The sequence below is a fragment of the Agelaius phoeniceus genome, chromosome 4 (assembly GCF_051311805.1).
Source record: "Agelaius phoeniceus isolate bAgePho1 chromosome 4, bAgePho1.hap1, whole genome shotgun sequence".
NCBI lineage: Eukaryota > Metazoa > Chordata > Aves > Passeriformes > Icteridae > Agelaius > Agelaius phoeniceus.
In genome coordinates this window covers 24,653,388-24,667,366 of record NC_135268.1, presented here as the reverse complement: position 1 = coordinate 24,667,366, position 13,979 = coordinate 24,653,388, and the positions used below count along the sequence as shown (strand labels likewise).

The window sequence follows — 13,979 nt, the reverse complement described above, 5'->3', positions numbered from 1 at the left end:
TTTGTGTAAAGCTTGGTTTCCTGCTCATGTTCAGAGCAGGTTTTGGAGGCAGGGTAGTAAGGCAGGTGGTCCTCTGCTTGGCAGCGGGAGCCTTTGTGGCAGCACCAGGAGGATGAATTTTAAAAGGGAGCAAATCCCTTCTCACTGCTGTTTAACCCCCTCTGGCAACTAAGCATCATCACAGCTGCTCACTCACCACCACTTCTTGGTGGAAAGGAAAATAGGAAAAAAGTAAATCCCATGAGTTAAAAGCAGTTTAAGAATGGAAGCAAAGTAAATATAATAATACTAATGATAGTGATTGCAGTGAAAGAGAGAGGAATAAAGCCCAAGAAAGATGCGTCATGCACTGTACAGTTGCTCACCACTCACTGACTGATGCCCAGCCCCTCCCCCAGTGATGGGGGATGAGCATCAGCAGTTCCCAGTCATCTCCTCCTCCTCCCCTCCATTTATATACTAGGCAAAATGTTCCATGGTGTGGAATATCCCGTTGGTCAGTTTGGGTCAGCTGTCCTGGCCATGCTCCCTCCCAGCTTGTGCACCTTCTCACTGGCAGAGCACGAGAAACTGAAAGGCTTTGACTTAGAATGAGCACTACTGGGTAACAACTAAATAATCAGTGTATTATCCACAATAATCTCATACTAAATCTAAAAAACAGCACTGCAGCAGCCTCCAGGAAAGCTAACTATCCCAGCCAAAATCAGGACATGCACATATAGCCCCAAGGATGTGTGTGATCTCACTTCTGTCAGCACTCAATGTGGAGGAGACAGACCTCTGTGGCACACCCACCCGAGGATGACAAATGCTGCACGGCAGGTCTTGGGGAGGGGATGTCATCATCTGCAAGGAGATGCTGGTGTACCAGAGTGAGATGGGAGACTGAGGCTGGGTGCTGGGGTCCCAGCCACAGCAGGGCAGAGAGAAGATTCTGTGCTGTTTAGTGGCTGTTTAGTGGCTGGCAGATGTGGAGCTATTGGCGTGGTTGTTTTAGTTGGGTGCCAATACACATGAGCCTCCATCAGTGAGGGATACTGGGCGGCATTTTGGGACTGTGGGAAGCACCAGCAGAAAATAAACTGACCTGTGGTGGACAGGGAGACTTCAGCGCTTTGCCTCCACCTCCTGGTCAAGAAGATCCAGAGAGCTTTACACGTCTTGTGTCGCCCACCTCACCCTGCTTGTTGACTGTGGATTAAAGGATATGGGGAACAGCAGGCACGGCAAATTCCCTGGCAGGAAGGGGCTGGGGGTCAACTGCATCCTTCTGGTGCCTGTGACCTGGCACCCAACACACCACGGGTGTCCTAGATCCGTGTTTCGGGTGCTCTGTGCAAAATCACAGGAGATGATGAAAATGCCACGAGAAGGAGGACGGAGGCATAAATGAGACGTCTGCCCAGCGTGTGTTTCCCGTAACACGGAGAGCGCTTCCAGCGAGCTGCCGTGACCCCAAACCCCGGGGACACTGCAGGGCGGCAGCCCTGGAGGGCTGAGGCGGGCGCAGGACGCGGCGGTGCTGCTGCAGAGGGGCAGGGCCGAGGGCTGGCGGGGCAGCGGGGGGTGAGGCTGAGGCGGCCGGGCACGCGTGGCACCTGCCCACCGCAGTGTTTGGTGCCAGACGGAAACGCCGGGAGCCGCGGCCGCAGCTGCTCGGCTCTCACGGGGCCGCTGCTCCGCCCAGGGGCGGGCTCCGCGCTCTCCCGCCTCCAACGGGCCGCCGTCCCCGCCGCGGTTCCCGCCGCCGCCGCCGCCGCCATGGAGGAGCAGAAAGAGAACTGCCCGCAGGCCGCCCGGGACGAGGCGGCGGCTGCTCCTGCAGCCCACCCGCCGGTGAGTGCGTGGGGCGGCGGGGGCCGTTATGGGCCGGGCCGGGCCGGGCGAGGCCGCGGCCCCGCGCCCGCTCGCCCAGGGCGGCCCGGCTGCCCGCCCGCCTGCCTGCCCGCCTTGGGCCTCGGCCCACCCGGCCCTGCCCCGCCCCGGGGCTCGCCCTCCCGGGGGGCGCCGCCGGTGCCGCGGGCCCATCCGCGGCCGCGCCGTGTGCGGGCCCCACGAAGGCCGCGAGCAGCGGGCGGGAGCCGGGAAGTGCCCGTAGTTTTCCCTCTCGTTTACTGCTTTGTTTATCTTGCACGCATTGGGCACCGGCCCGCATGTGGATTCTGGTTAATTCAGTTGTGGAGAGAAATCTCGCTGCTCCTGAAGGCTTTGCCCGTTTGCACCAGAGAAATCTTTCTGTTGAGATTAGGATGCGTACTCAAGTTTTGTCTCCAAGAGCTGCTGTTCGACGTGGCTCCAGACACGGGCATTAGTAGCCCTTTATTCTGTTTGTTGCTGTTTAGGAAAACATTGTTTCAGAGCAGGCTTCAGTATTGATTCTGTTGTCTATCTATAAACTAGTTCACTTAGTTTGATCATAAGCGTAACAGTGTGACGCTTTACTGCGATCTGGTGCCAAAACGAGCTGTGAAATGCTCAAGCATCTTGTTTTGAAGTTCTTAAATGACTTCCTGATTTCTCTCTTTTCTAGGGTAGACAGCATTGTAGGATCAGTGATCAAGAAACTAATGGCAAAACCTCAGCTGCCAGTTCAAACGACTTCAGCGATCCGATTTACAAAGAAATTGCTATAACCAATGGTTATATCAACAGAATGACCAGAGAAGAGCTCAGAAGTAAACTCGCAGAGTTCAAGCTTGAAACCAGGTGATTTGTAAATATGTTGATTTGTCTTTGAGAGCAGTAGAGTCATGAGGGATGATTATTTAAAAGCTTAAAAACTCAGCACAAAGTGAAAAGCAGACTCAGCACCAGACACCAATTGTTTTATGTGCGATCTTGTTGCAGCTTTTTTGTTGTAGGATTAATGCATACTGCTTAATGTGTGCTGTCTCAACTGGCAACCCAAAGAAATGCAAGAATACATAACTGAAAGTTACTTCTCATCACTTTTTGGTCAAGGGGGAAAGAAAAACTGCTGTGGTTCTCAGCTGGTGCTGCAGACCTTCATCATACAGCAACTTGCTTCAGAACATCCATATTTTTATTTAGTGTACCAGTACAGATCTGATACTTGCTACAAACCCTGGTGATGGGGCTCAGGATTTAATCACTGCAGAGAAGTACCTTTAGATGGAGAGTTTGCTACTCTGAATATGTGTACTAGAAAAATGTGAAAAAATGAATGTATTATAAGCTGTATTATAATGTATAATAAGCTGAATGTATCATAAGCTGATAAGCTGCTCACTGGGGCAGAGGCAAGGGAGTATAGTGTAGTTCCTGCTGTACTGGAAATGACCTGCAAAATTAATAATTCTGTGACCAGGCAAGATATTGACCTATTGTGAAGAAGGTCAGCTGAGAAAAATAGTGTGTTGTTCCTGTAGGCAGCAGGAATGAGGAAGTAGTGCTGGGGAGTTGGTTGGTTAAATTAATTTAGTGCCTCATGAGGAGAAAATCTTATTGTTACTTGGAAGAATTTTTGGTAAAGCACATTAGATTTCTATAGCTATTTAGCAGTTGCTGTGATTTAAAAATTGAAAGCAGAATTCAGGTAGTATATGATGTGTTTGTGGCCTTCATTAGGTTATAAGTTTTCTATATGAGATTTTTAATTTAGTTGTAAATGCTGAAGGCTTAAAATTTCTCTTTTCCCCAAGCTAGGTTTCTCTTGTCAATATATTTAAGTAAGTCTAGTCAGAATGTGCCTTATCTGTAAAACAAATAGTGCATTAGTTCTAATGTAGAGTATTGGGCAGATTACCACACACCATCCTTTCCTTCAAGGTTATTGTGATAGTCAATCATTTCCTATTTTCAACTTTTTTTTACAAGTTTGGTGAAGAAAGAGGTAGTTTCCCCCTCTATCAGCTCCCATACTGTCTCAATTTTTAATGAACTGGTCATTGACTTAAATAGACCAATAAACCAGAGTGAAGAAGAGTTGTCTCTGCAGATGCAGCTGATGCTCTCAAATGCATGTTTAGGAGTTTGAGTTCAGTTCTTCTTTGTGGATCACTGGGCTGCTTTTCTGATAATACCACTTGCTACACATATCTCCTACAGCTTCTGTGATTTCATTTGCAATGAATAATTTTGAAAATCACTTCCTTGGAAGGGTAAACGATCCTCATTTATTCAGTTTAGCTCTGGTTTGGTACATGGCAGTTCTGGCATATGCACTCATATATTAAAATGTTTATATTAAAAGGACACAGTAAGTAACTTCAATTGCCTGCCATGTGAATTTATTTATAGCCACAAACCTCCTGAAAAGCAGGATCTTGACCAGAAGGTCTTTCTGACAACTGAAATCTCAAATACTTTATTTTAATTGAGTTATTCAAGCTCAATAAAAATTTATATTGAGAAAAATCTAAGATGTGGACATTCAAGATGGATTCTGTGTTGTCACACAATGCCACTGATGCAGAAAGGCCTCAGGCATGAGTCACTTCAGGTAGAGGGGAATGAATACAGGTGAAGCAGTACTTCTTCCAGGGCCAGAGGTCAACCATGAGCAATCTACAAAGACTTGAGCTTTGGAAAGGCTTTGGATACCGAGTCTTGCTGAAGCAGAGGTGACTGCAGAGTGTCTCTGCCATGCTTCCCAGTCTGTCTCTGGTGTTGTATTGTGAGGGGTACCACAGCCTCTGGGTTATCCCCGAAGTGGGTTTAATCTAGTGTAGATAATGGGGCTAATGCTCCTCTATGGTAAAGTGGAATTCAGACTTCACATATGCTGCTGTTCAAAATGAGGTTAAGAAGTGTTGAGCTTTCAAATGTTAAATATCGCTTCAGTTTTACAGCAAGGAAATAATTAAACAAGAGTGTGATCTTTGTCACTTTCCCTATTTCTTTAGAGGAGTGAAAGATGTACTGAAAAAGAGACTGAAAAACTATTATAAGAAACAGAAGCTGATGCAGAAGGAACACATTAGTGGAGACAGCTGCTATGACTACATCTGTGTCGTGGACTTTGAAGCAACCTGTGAAGAAGGAAATCCGCCTGAATTTGTTCATGAAATAATTGAATTTCCTGTTGTCTTGGTAAACACACGTACCCTGGAAATAGTAAGTGATCTAATGGCTGTGTTGGTCTGCTATTCTTTGAAGTAACTTGTTTGCATCAGAAAGTCTAGATTAGTTTCTAAGTAGATGTTGAACTTCATTAAAAATAGCATACTTTTTTTTTTCATAAGGCTTTATCCTCTGTGCCTCTTAAGTACAAACAAAACTTTCTCTTCTGAAAGCATTTTCCAAATGATCATCCAAGTAGATCATTCTCCTGCTGTCGACTCCCTCTATTGATACGAGTTTCTCAGTTGTCCATGTATGTTCCCACCTGCCCTTTCTTTCCCTGCTTTAAGGCCCACAAATCTATTTCTAGGACTCAAGGCATTCATCATAATCAAAATGATCAATTCTGTGGTCCTGTGTGAGGCGATCTAGAGGACACTAATGCAGAGGCCTGGAAAGTGAGGTTGAGTGAACTCCACTTCTTGCCAGGCTCAGCTGTTTCCACATTGTACCCAACAGACTGACAGCTGTGTAACCTGATTTTAAACATACTTCACAGGCATTTGGTAGCCTCAAGTGCTCTGTTGCAGTACAGCTTTCTTTTAGGACAAACTACCTGCTGCTTAACTGAAATTGAGTCACACAGTGAAACAGAGGATGTGCACACACCTCTGACTAATGATTCATTTATGAAGAACTCTTAATGGAAAGAGGATTTCCAGTAATCATTGTGATGCTACAATAAAGAATAGCTGCATGTATGACTTAAGAGCAGAAAAAGGATTGTGCAGATTACCAGGATTGTTTTTATGGCTCTTAGAGTGGTTTTTGGTTTTTTTTTTTGTTTGTTTGTTTTTTTTGTTTGTCTAAAAGGGTTTGTATAACAGCAGGGATTTGGGGCTTTCTTTTTTCCATGAAACTTGCCTTCAGTCTTCACTCTTGTGTTGCTCAGTTTCCCAGAGTGAGATTTTGTTTGTCTCTGCCTGGCTGGCATCCAGAGGTGTAGGAAGCTTCTTGTCTGAAGCTTCTGAGACATGTGGCTCGTTGCTTTCCTTGAATTGCAGGTGAACCTTTAGAGATACCACCTAAAAAACCTCATGCCTCTCACTTATTTTTTACTTACTTTCACTCTTCCCAAATCCTCTGCTTTTTTGCAGAAAAAAGTCCTTTTCCCCTCTTAAATCCACATTCCCACTCTTTGGTACCTACTGGCTGAGAGGAAGGCCATGCTCTGGTTGGAAAGCCACCTGTCCTGTTAGGAATCTGATGATGGCCAGTCAGGAGGCTCCTGCTGGCTCAGGAGGTGCACATTCCTTTTTGCCTGCAGCAGGACAAGTAGCTGCTGTTGCCTCTGGGCTGCAGGCGAGCCAGAGAAGTTGCCTTGCAGGCTGCAGAGTGTGCTGCAGCTGAGAGATTGATTCTCCTGTTACAGGAGGATACCTTTCAGCAATACGTGAAGCCAGAGATTAATCCCAAGCTTTCAGACTTCTGCATCAGTCTGACAGGAATAACCCAGGTAATTTGCACTTTTGTTTCTTCAGGAAGAAATAGGGGAAAAAAAAGGGATGTGTTGTTGATGTGTTCAGACTGGAAACCTTAAATGGTAGTCTTTCATGGTTACTTTTCTGTAAGGCCTATTCTCTTAATCCTTGTTTTTCCCCTCTCCCAATTATCACAGAGCTGATTTCACTAAGTTGGTCATTTTGTGGGGAAGAATATTCTCTTTTTAATTCATGTGGAGAAATTTAATCTTTAGTAGGGCAAAGGATCTTTTGAATTGTATCAGTTCCTCTCCTAATATTTTTGCTCTGAAGAGTTTAGAGTCTTAGAATGGCAATGGCTTGTGATAAGTGACTTAAGAAGAAGCCTGGGAAACAACCTCAAAGGTTTTAATCCAGGTTCAATTACAGACTAACCTTGTTACCTTTACAGAGGCTATTAGGAGGTTGCCTCTTTAGCAGAGCTTTTGTGGTGCTATTTTTTCAGTTTAGAAAAACCTGTCCAGTCATCTGTTAATGTGTAATCTGGTTTTGTAAAGGTTTTGATGAAGCCAAGTTTTTAATTGCCCATATACCAATACAGTTGATACATCTAATGCTGAGGAATTTTTTTCTGAAAAAAATGTTCCTTACTTTGTTGGTTTTTGGTTTTGTTGTTTTGGTTCTTTCTTTTTTTTTTTTTTTTTTTTTTTTTTTTTTTTTTTTTTTTTTTTTTTTTTTTGTTCCCTTAGGACATTGTTGATAAAGCTGATATTTTTCCTCAAGTTCTGCAGAATGTCATAGAGTGGATGAGACAACGAGACCTGGGAACAAAGTACAGCTATTCCATGTTGACTGATGGGTATGTCCTTATGCAGCCTTCAGCACAATCTAAAACTGCAAAACCACGTTTAATATTTGTGAGAGCATTGCTAAAGATGGATCAGGACACTGCCATTTTGCTGGTTTTATTTTAATTGAAGCTTTTGCTAAAATTGGTAAAGCTGAACTGAACTATTCAAAATGAAGCTTAAATCCATCAGATGGCGCCATTTCTTTCCTAGTGGTCTGTATGCAGCAGAGTGCTGCTGAAGACTTTATACTTTGTTGCTGCTGTAATTCTCCATTTATATCTGGCACATAATACCTGAAAATAACACTCTGCAATTTTTAATTTTTTACCTGTAATTACATTGCTTTAGCATTTCCTTTCTTTAATTCACTGTTGCTTCCAAAGATAGCAAAGCTGATGCAAGACTAGTTATATTACTGGGTCTTTGGAATTCCCCTCCAGAGGAGTCCCCTCAGTGAAATTCCTTAAGGAAAACAGGTGCATTGAAATATTTGTTGTATAGGTGAGGTTGCATAGACAACTAGAAGAGATGGGGAAAAAAAGCTTTACTTTAGCTTGCAGCTTACAAATTTGTTGGGGTGGTTTCCTTCAGGAAGGCAGGCTGCTAGATAAATAGGATTATAATTTCTCCATATTTTCATAGAGATCTGGTTTTTCATAAAACTTGGTGCAGTCTAGTTCCAATAACCTACCTGAAGTAGAGAGATAAATGCATACCCAAATAATCAGGAAGATTTAAGGTGTTGCTTGCTTCCCTGAGGGCTGTGTGAGCATCTAATTTACTGGCAGTTTTCAGTGTTGGTGTGGTAGTTGGTGTGCTATTTTTTGTCCTAACCGTTGTGGACCTGAAACCATCCTGGTGAAAGTCTTGCTCCTCTCATTATTTTTTTTCCCCATGATTAACAGATTCATATAAAAAATTCTTTACCAGGATTACACCAAATGAACCTTTCCTAAACTGTTTTCATTCTACTGATCACCAGAGACAAGACAGCTTTTAGTTCTACACCAGTGCAATATACAGAACACAGGATTATATATGACTAATGTTTTCCTCTTTTGACTTTCTAAGATCTTGGGACATGAGTAAATTTTTGAACATCCAGTGCCGTATTAGCCGTATCAAATACCCTTCTTTTGCCAAAAAGTGGATCAATATTCGCAAATCATATGGGAACTTCTACAAGGTTTGTACAAATTGCTGTTTCTCTTACAGGAAGTTTTGGTTTAAAAGTCTAGAATGACCTGTTGTGCTTGTCATCTCTGCTTGTGTAGTATAAAATTATAGTACTTGAATTACTTGCCTGGTGCCTGATTTTCAAATGTGTTTCATGTGCAGATCTCACTTCACTAATTGAAGGTCATATAATTACTGCATTTTGATTTTAATCTTGTTTTTAACAATCGGCTTGTGCTGTTTGAAGGATTGTCTAAAAATGTTATACCAGTCCTCTTAGATCAAGTAGTTCAGCTGAAAAGACTGTCTTGATTTTTTGATTATTTTTTCCTGTTTTCATGCAATACACTACAAAACTAGTTTGTAGAATCTTGACTTTTGACAGTGTAATGGCGGCAGAGAAAGATTAGGATGTATCTACAGTGGAATCAAATTGTCAAGGGAAAAGTAATACTGAGTTCAGTGCTGGACCTTACTGCTGCTTTCTGTCAGACTACCATAAAATGAGTTATTGGAGATTCTAGCAAATTCCCAATCTACCCAAGCCTACACTCAAGTACTTTTTTTGAAAGGGATTTCAGCCTAGCTAATGGTCTTCATTTGATGGGCTTTTTCATACTAAATGTAACCTCTAGATAAAAGAGAGATTGACATTTAATTAGGGAAGAGCTTTACTTTGTGCTGGACAAATATTACAGGATTGCTGTAGGTGTTGCTGATCGGATCCTGTGAAGGTTGAATGCATTCAGGAGATGGATGGTCAGTGAGAATCAGGAGCTTGGTGCTTCTTTAATCACTTAGAATTTAAAAGGAAAACCAAACTCAGATTCCCTCTGCAATGTCACTGTTTTTTGTTTTTTATAAAGATGATTAAACTTATCTAGGTCACAGCTTCCACCCTTGCCAGCACAAGTGTATCTTGAGCTGGTGCTGGTCAGAGGCTCTTGACCCAGGTCCCAGGTCTAGACAAACTCCTGTTGACTATTTCTGCTCTGTAAAAATGAGTCTCTGTCTCACCAAGGTGCTTTGAAGTTAAATGGTAAGTGATCTGACAGAAGGCAACATGAAAGTAATTTGTGACTTAAGTAGGCTTAAAATCTGCATGTGTTTCTACTGCCCCGTGTTAGATTAAAAAGGCTTGGTACCCAACCTAATCCTTGAATGTTACTCACTTTTTCCATCAGGTTCCTAGGAATCAGACCAAGCTGACAATCATGCTTGAAAATCTGGGCATGACTTATGATGGGAGACCTCACAGTGGACTTGATGACTCTAAAAACATTGCAAGGATCGCTATCAGGATGCTGCAGGATGGCTGTGCCCTGCGGGTGAATGAGAGAATTCACGGTGGGCAGCTGATGACAGTCTCCTCCTCAGGCCCCTTAGAGGGAGCCCCTGCTCCACAGATGCCCCGCTACAGAAACTAGCAAGCAGGTCAGGGCTCTGCCCCGGGGCTGCCCTCACATACCGCTAAAGACTCCAGAGCTTATTGAATGGCCACCTCTGCCAGCTTGTCTGCCGTGCAGAACCCTAAAGCACCTTAACGAATCATCTCTGTCGAAATAAAGAGGAGCACGGAAGCTGTTTGTTCTTTGAAGCCTATTACAGCAATTTCTTTTTGTACTGATGACTTCTGTTGTTGTTTCCAACTTTGCTTAGCAGTGAGGTTGATATCTGGAATCCAGACAAAGTGTTAAGCTTTTAAGAAGGTGTAATTTGAACACCTGCAAAGAGGGATTGGGCCTGTGTGCTGTTGTACTACCCCAGCCTGTGGGCAGTATTTGTTCACTGTGATGTACTCCAATGATATCTAGCATCTGCTTATTCATTGCACACAAATAAGCCATTCCTGGAAGAACTGAAAGAGCAGTGGTTGGGCTGGCCCTTCCTGATGAAGCACTCTGCTAAGGGTTCCTACCAGTTTTTTAAATTTTTTTACGAAGTCTAGGAGAAATGGGTGTGCATTCATCAGTTCTAAAGCAGTAGAGGAGTACTCTGTTGTTTGAGGTTCTTCTTTAAGGAATATCTTTGTCTGCTTCCCCATCAAATGGAAGAGCTGGGTGTTGAATAAAAATTTTCATTAATGTAGAATGATGGTATTTTTCTATTGTTTCAAACAAGAAGGTTCTTTAGATTTTCACTTTAAGGATCCCATCTCCTATTCCTGCAAAGCTGCCCTTCATTTAATGTTGTTTTTAGACACCATCAGCCATTTGCTCTTAAAAATGAGTGAAGTAAAAGTAAGTTCAAAACATGCCAAGTTGTCAAAATTTCATGCTCTGTGATTATTACATAAAACAAAACAAGAATCTTCTCATTCGTGGCTAAAGACATGTTCAGCTATTTTTGGTATCTTCTTGTGCTTCTGCCACCATGGAGCTATGCCTTTATTACAAAATTGGAAGATTAATATGATTTTATTGTTAAAGGCCACAGTTAATTAGTAGCAACTTCTGCTTACTCCCCAGGCATAAGATAAGATGATATTCAAAAGAGGCCAAAGTACTAATTTGCTTTGTCTCCATGGGCTGTTACAAAGTGCTTTGTGATCAACTTTGCATTAGAATGGTTGTTCTGAAAAGTGGAATAATGTATTTTGGTTGCTCTTGGTTTGAAAAAAAAAAATAAAATTTGCTATCCCTGTATTACAATTCACCCTTTTTACCACCTACATTCAGGACACAAAATAACCAATTAATAAACTTTGTTAAGAACACTGACTGTTTGACTAATCCAACTCCTCCCAGCCCTGCTTTGCTCTTTTGACTGTTAAACTGCATCAATGGAACGGTGAAAACTTCCATTTTAAATTCATGCAGGAGGGAGAAGTATTAGTCAATTCTCAGTTGCTTCACATGATTTCTTTCTTGAGTCACAGATTTGGACAGTCATAACTGCTTCAGAGTTATGGTTTTTGGTGGGGTTTTTTTTCCCCCTGAAAATTTGGTCTTTTTGTTTGTTTGGGGTTTTTTTGCATGAAAGCAGATAGCTGCTCTCTTGTAGAGAACTTTGTTGAACTTCATAGTTGTTTTTCCTTTTGTAGCCCTACTTGATGGATTTTCATAGGGTAAAATACAAATCTCTGATATGCTTTCTCCTAAAGCGCCATTTATCTGTCAGCCCAGATTTTGTACAAATTCTTATATACACGCTTTTTACTGTAGTGACTGTAGTATCCTCTTTTTCTGAAGTACCATGGTAATTTACTTTTTTTTGTGTCTGAATTACAGTTGTGCAAGTTTCTTTGACAAAATTGAGTCTAGTTCAGGAGATCTCCCCTGGGCATGGTGGCAGCCAGAGACTTTATCACTAGGCTTTATTTACAGGTCTGGAACCAGGCTCACAGTCAAATGAGTATAGGGGGATACAATATAAGAAAATAAAGGTAGTATAGAAAGTAATCTTGCCCCTTAAGGAGTTGCAGCTGAGCCAATTATTAGAGATTAGGAACAGGCCACAGCTGTAGCCAATAAGGAGAAGAGTGCTATAAAAGCACTCTTGGTTGGTTGAGGGGGAACTGGAGTTACTTGGCTGCTGTGAGAAGAAGGAAATCAGTGCTTAGAGGAGCTGCCTATGAGAAACATCAAGGAGTTACAAAACTCTAGCAATATGGAACCTTTGCACTATAATGACAACAAATGAGATTTTTTTTTTTTTTTTTTACAGATTATACTACAGGTTGCATAAGAGCTGTTGTAATTGTACATCATTTATTTTAAGTACAGAGTTGTTTATTTTTGCTAAGTAACTTCAAAAAGATATTTTGAGATAAGGGTTAAATCATAACTGTTTTCTGTTTACTGTTTGAGTAGGTTGGGATGTTTTCTATCAGTGAGCTGCAGAAATCAGTAGAATCATTCCAGATACTATTTTATCTGTTGGATTAATGTCAAACTGTAAGGTGTAAGTATTTTCACAGAGTATTTAATTCTGTGATTTTGAGATGAAGTGAATTTTAACGATGTTTGCTGATTTGTTTGAAATGTAAACAAACTTATTAAAATAATTTCATATTTTTAAATATGTCAGGTACTGAATTTGATCTGTAAAGCATGAGATGATTTCAACAGTCTTGGGGGTCTTTGCATCAGCTCAGCTCATGATTTGTCTTTTCTAGTAGACCAGCAACACTGCCATGGATGGATGGCTTAAATCCCATGCATGTGACTAGTTCACAACACTCAGTATTGAAATAAATTTTCCTGGCTACTTCGTACCACAGGGGAAAAAAATGGTTTGGTGATTTTACTAGTGATGCTCATATTCAGCCAAACAGTGTTTTTTCAGGTTGATCTCATTTGTTTGTCCAAAGAAGCTTGCTGAGAGCATCTGCCGTAATGAATGTTTTAATTTATTAGAGGAGTCTTGCCATGCTGGAAAAAATAATTTACAACTATATAAAAAAAAAATCCAATCTCTTTTTTATGCAGAAAAAAAGCATGCAGACATTGATTGCCAGCTATTTAAAAGACGTACCGAAAAGGAAAAGAGAGGAAAGGAAAACTAAAAAAAAAGCGAAACCCAAGCAAGAGCAGGGTGGAAACCCGCGGGGCCATTTGCCCGCGGTGCCGCTGGGTGGCGGGCGGAGCGCAGCCGCTGCTGCGGCCATGTCGTGCTGGAGGCGCGGGTGCGGAGCGCGGCCGGCAGGGGGCGCCGCTCTGTCCCCGCAGCGCCGGGGGTGCGGGGTGCCACAGACGTGTTGTATGAAAAATCCTTTCCTTAGGATTTTTTCTCCTGAGAAGCTGAGAGGCTTCAAGAACAAAATGTAAACAATTATTATCTGCTGCTGTGGAATGCAACAGGTGGATCTGTGACTGGTCTCATGTTGTTTCTAATTAATGGCCAATCACAGCCCAGCTGTCGGAACTGACTCGGTCAGTCACAAGCCTTTGTTATCATTCCTTTTCTATTCTTAGCTAGCCTTCTGATGAAATCCTTTCTTCTGTTATTTTAGTATAGTTTTAATATACTATATATCCTAAAATAATAAATCAAGCCGTCTGAAACATGGAGTCAACATTCTCGTCTCTTCCCTCATCCTAAGACCCCTGCGAACGCCATCACAGCGGGGCTCGGCTGGCACCGGGGGGCTGCTCTCAAACCGCGTGGTAATTATCTCTGTTCCATGCAAAACCACAACAAAACAGCACCCACCCACCCCCCCCCCCCCCCCCCCCCAAAAAAAAAAAAAAAAGAAAAGCAGGGATTCCATCATTTGTTCTTAAAGCGAGTGGAAATCCTTTTTCCTTGAGGAGTGGGGGGAGACTGTTTTTCCCGCAGCCTCCTGCAGGTGGAGAGCTGGAGGCTAATTTAAGGTTCGATGCTGTCGGACACAGAAGACAACTCCGCTCTTAATCTCAGACAGGAATTTCTTAAAGTCAGAATGGTCGATCTTGATTCAAGTTGCCGCCTCATCATAAACACGGTCTTTTTCTATTATTTTTTT

General features: G+C 42.5%; 1 protein-coding gene across 3 annotated transcripts; it reads left to right on the top strand.

Moving 5' to 3' along the window:
- Positions 1-1,619: 1,619 nt before the first annotated feature.
- On the top strand, positions 1,620-12,556 carry LOC129120911 (3'-5' exoribonuclease 1-like). Of its 3 annotated transcripts, none has more exons than XM_077177112.1 (7): positions 1,620-1,839; positions 2,539-2,709; positions 4,869-5,079; positions 6,458-6,541; positions 7,256-7,365; positions 8,429-8,543; positions 9,718-12,556. In XM_077177112.1, exons 2-7 carry the CDS (start codon positions 2,657-2,659, stop codon positions 9,958-9,960), a joined length of 816 nt encoding a protein of 271 aa, XP_077033227.1. In that variant the 5' UTR covers positions 1,620-1,839; positions 2,539-2,656; the 3' UTR covers positions 9,961-12,556. The 3 variants fall into 3 exon arrangements, with proteins under 3 accessions (XP_077033227.1, XP_077033226.1, XP_054489708.2); XM_054633733.2 differs by having other exon boundaries at positions 1,626-1,839; positions 2,534-2,709; XM_077177111.1 differs by lacking the exon at positions 6,458-6,541 and having other exon boundaries at positions 1,622-1,839; positions 2,534-2,709.
- The last annotated feature ends 1,423 nt before the right edge of the window (positions 12,557-13,979 follow it).

Coding starts and splice junctions, on each gene's coding strand:
- LOC129120911 (XM_054633733.2), top strand. CDS start 1,765: ATGGAGGAGCAGAAAGAGAACTGCCCGCAGGCCGCCCGGGACGAGGCG. Junction 2,710..4,868: donor GAGTTCAAGCTTGAAACCAG/GTGATTTGTAAA, acceptor CTATTTCTTTAG/AGGAGTGAAAGATGTACTGA. Junction 8,544..9,717: donor CATATGGGAACTTCTACAAG/GTTTGTACAAAT, acceptor TTTTTCCATCAG/GTTCCTAGGAATCAGACCAA.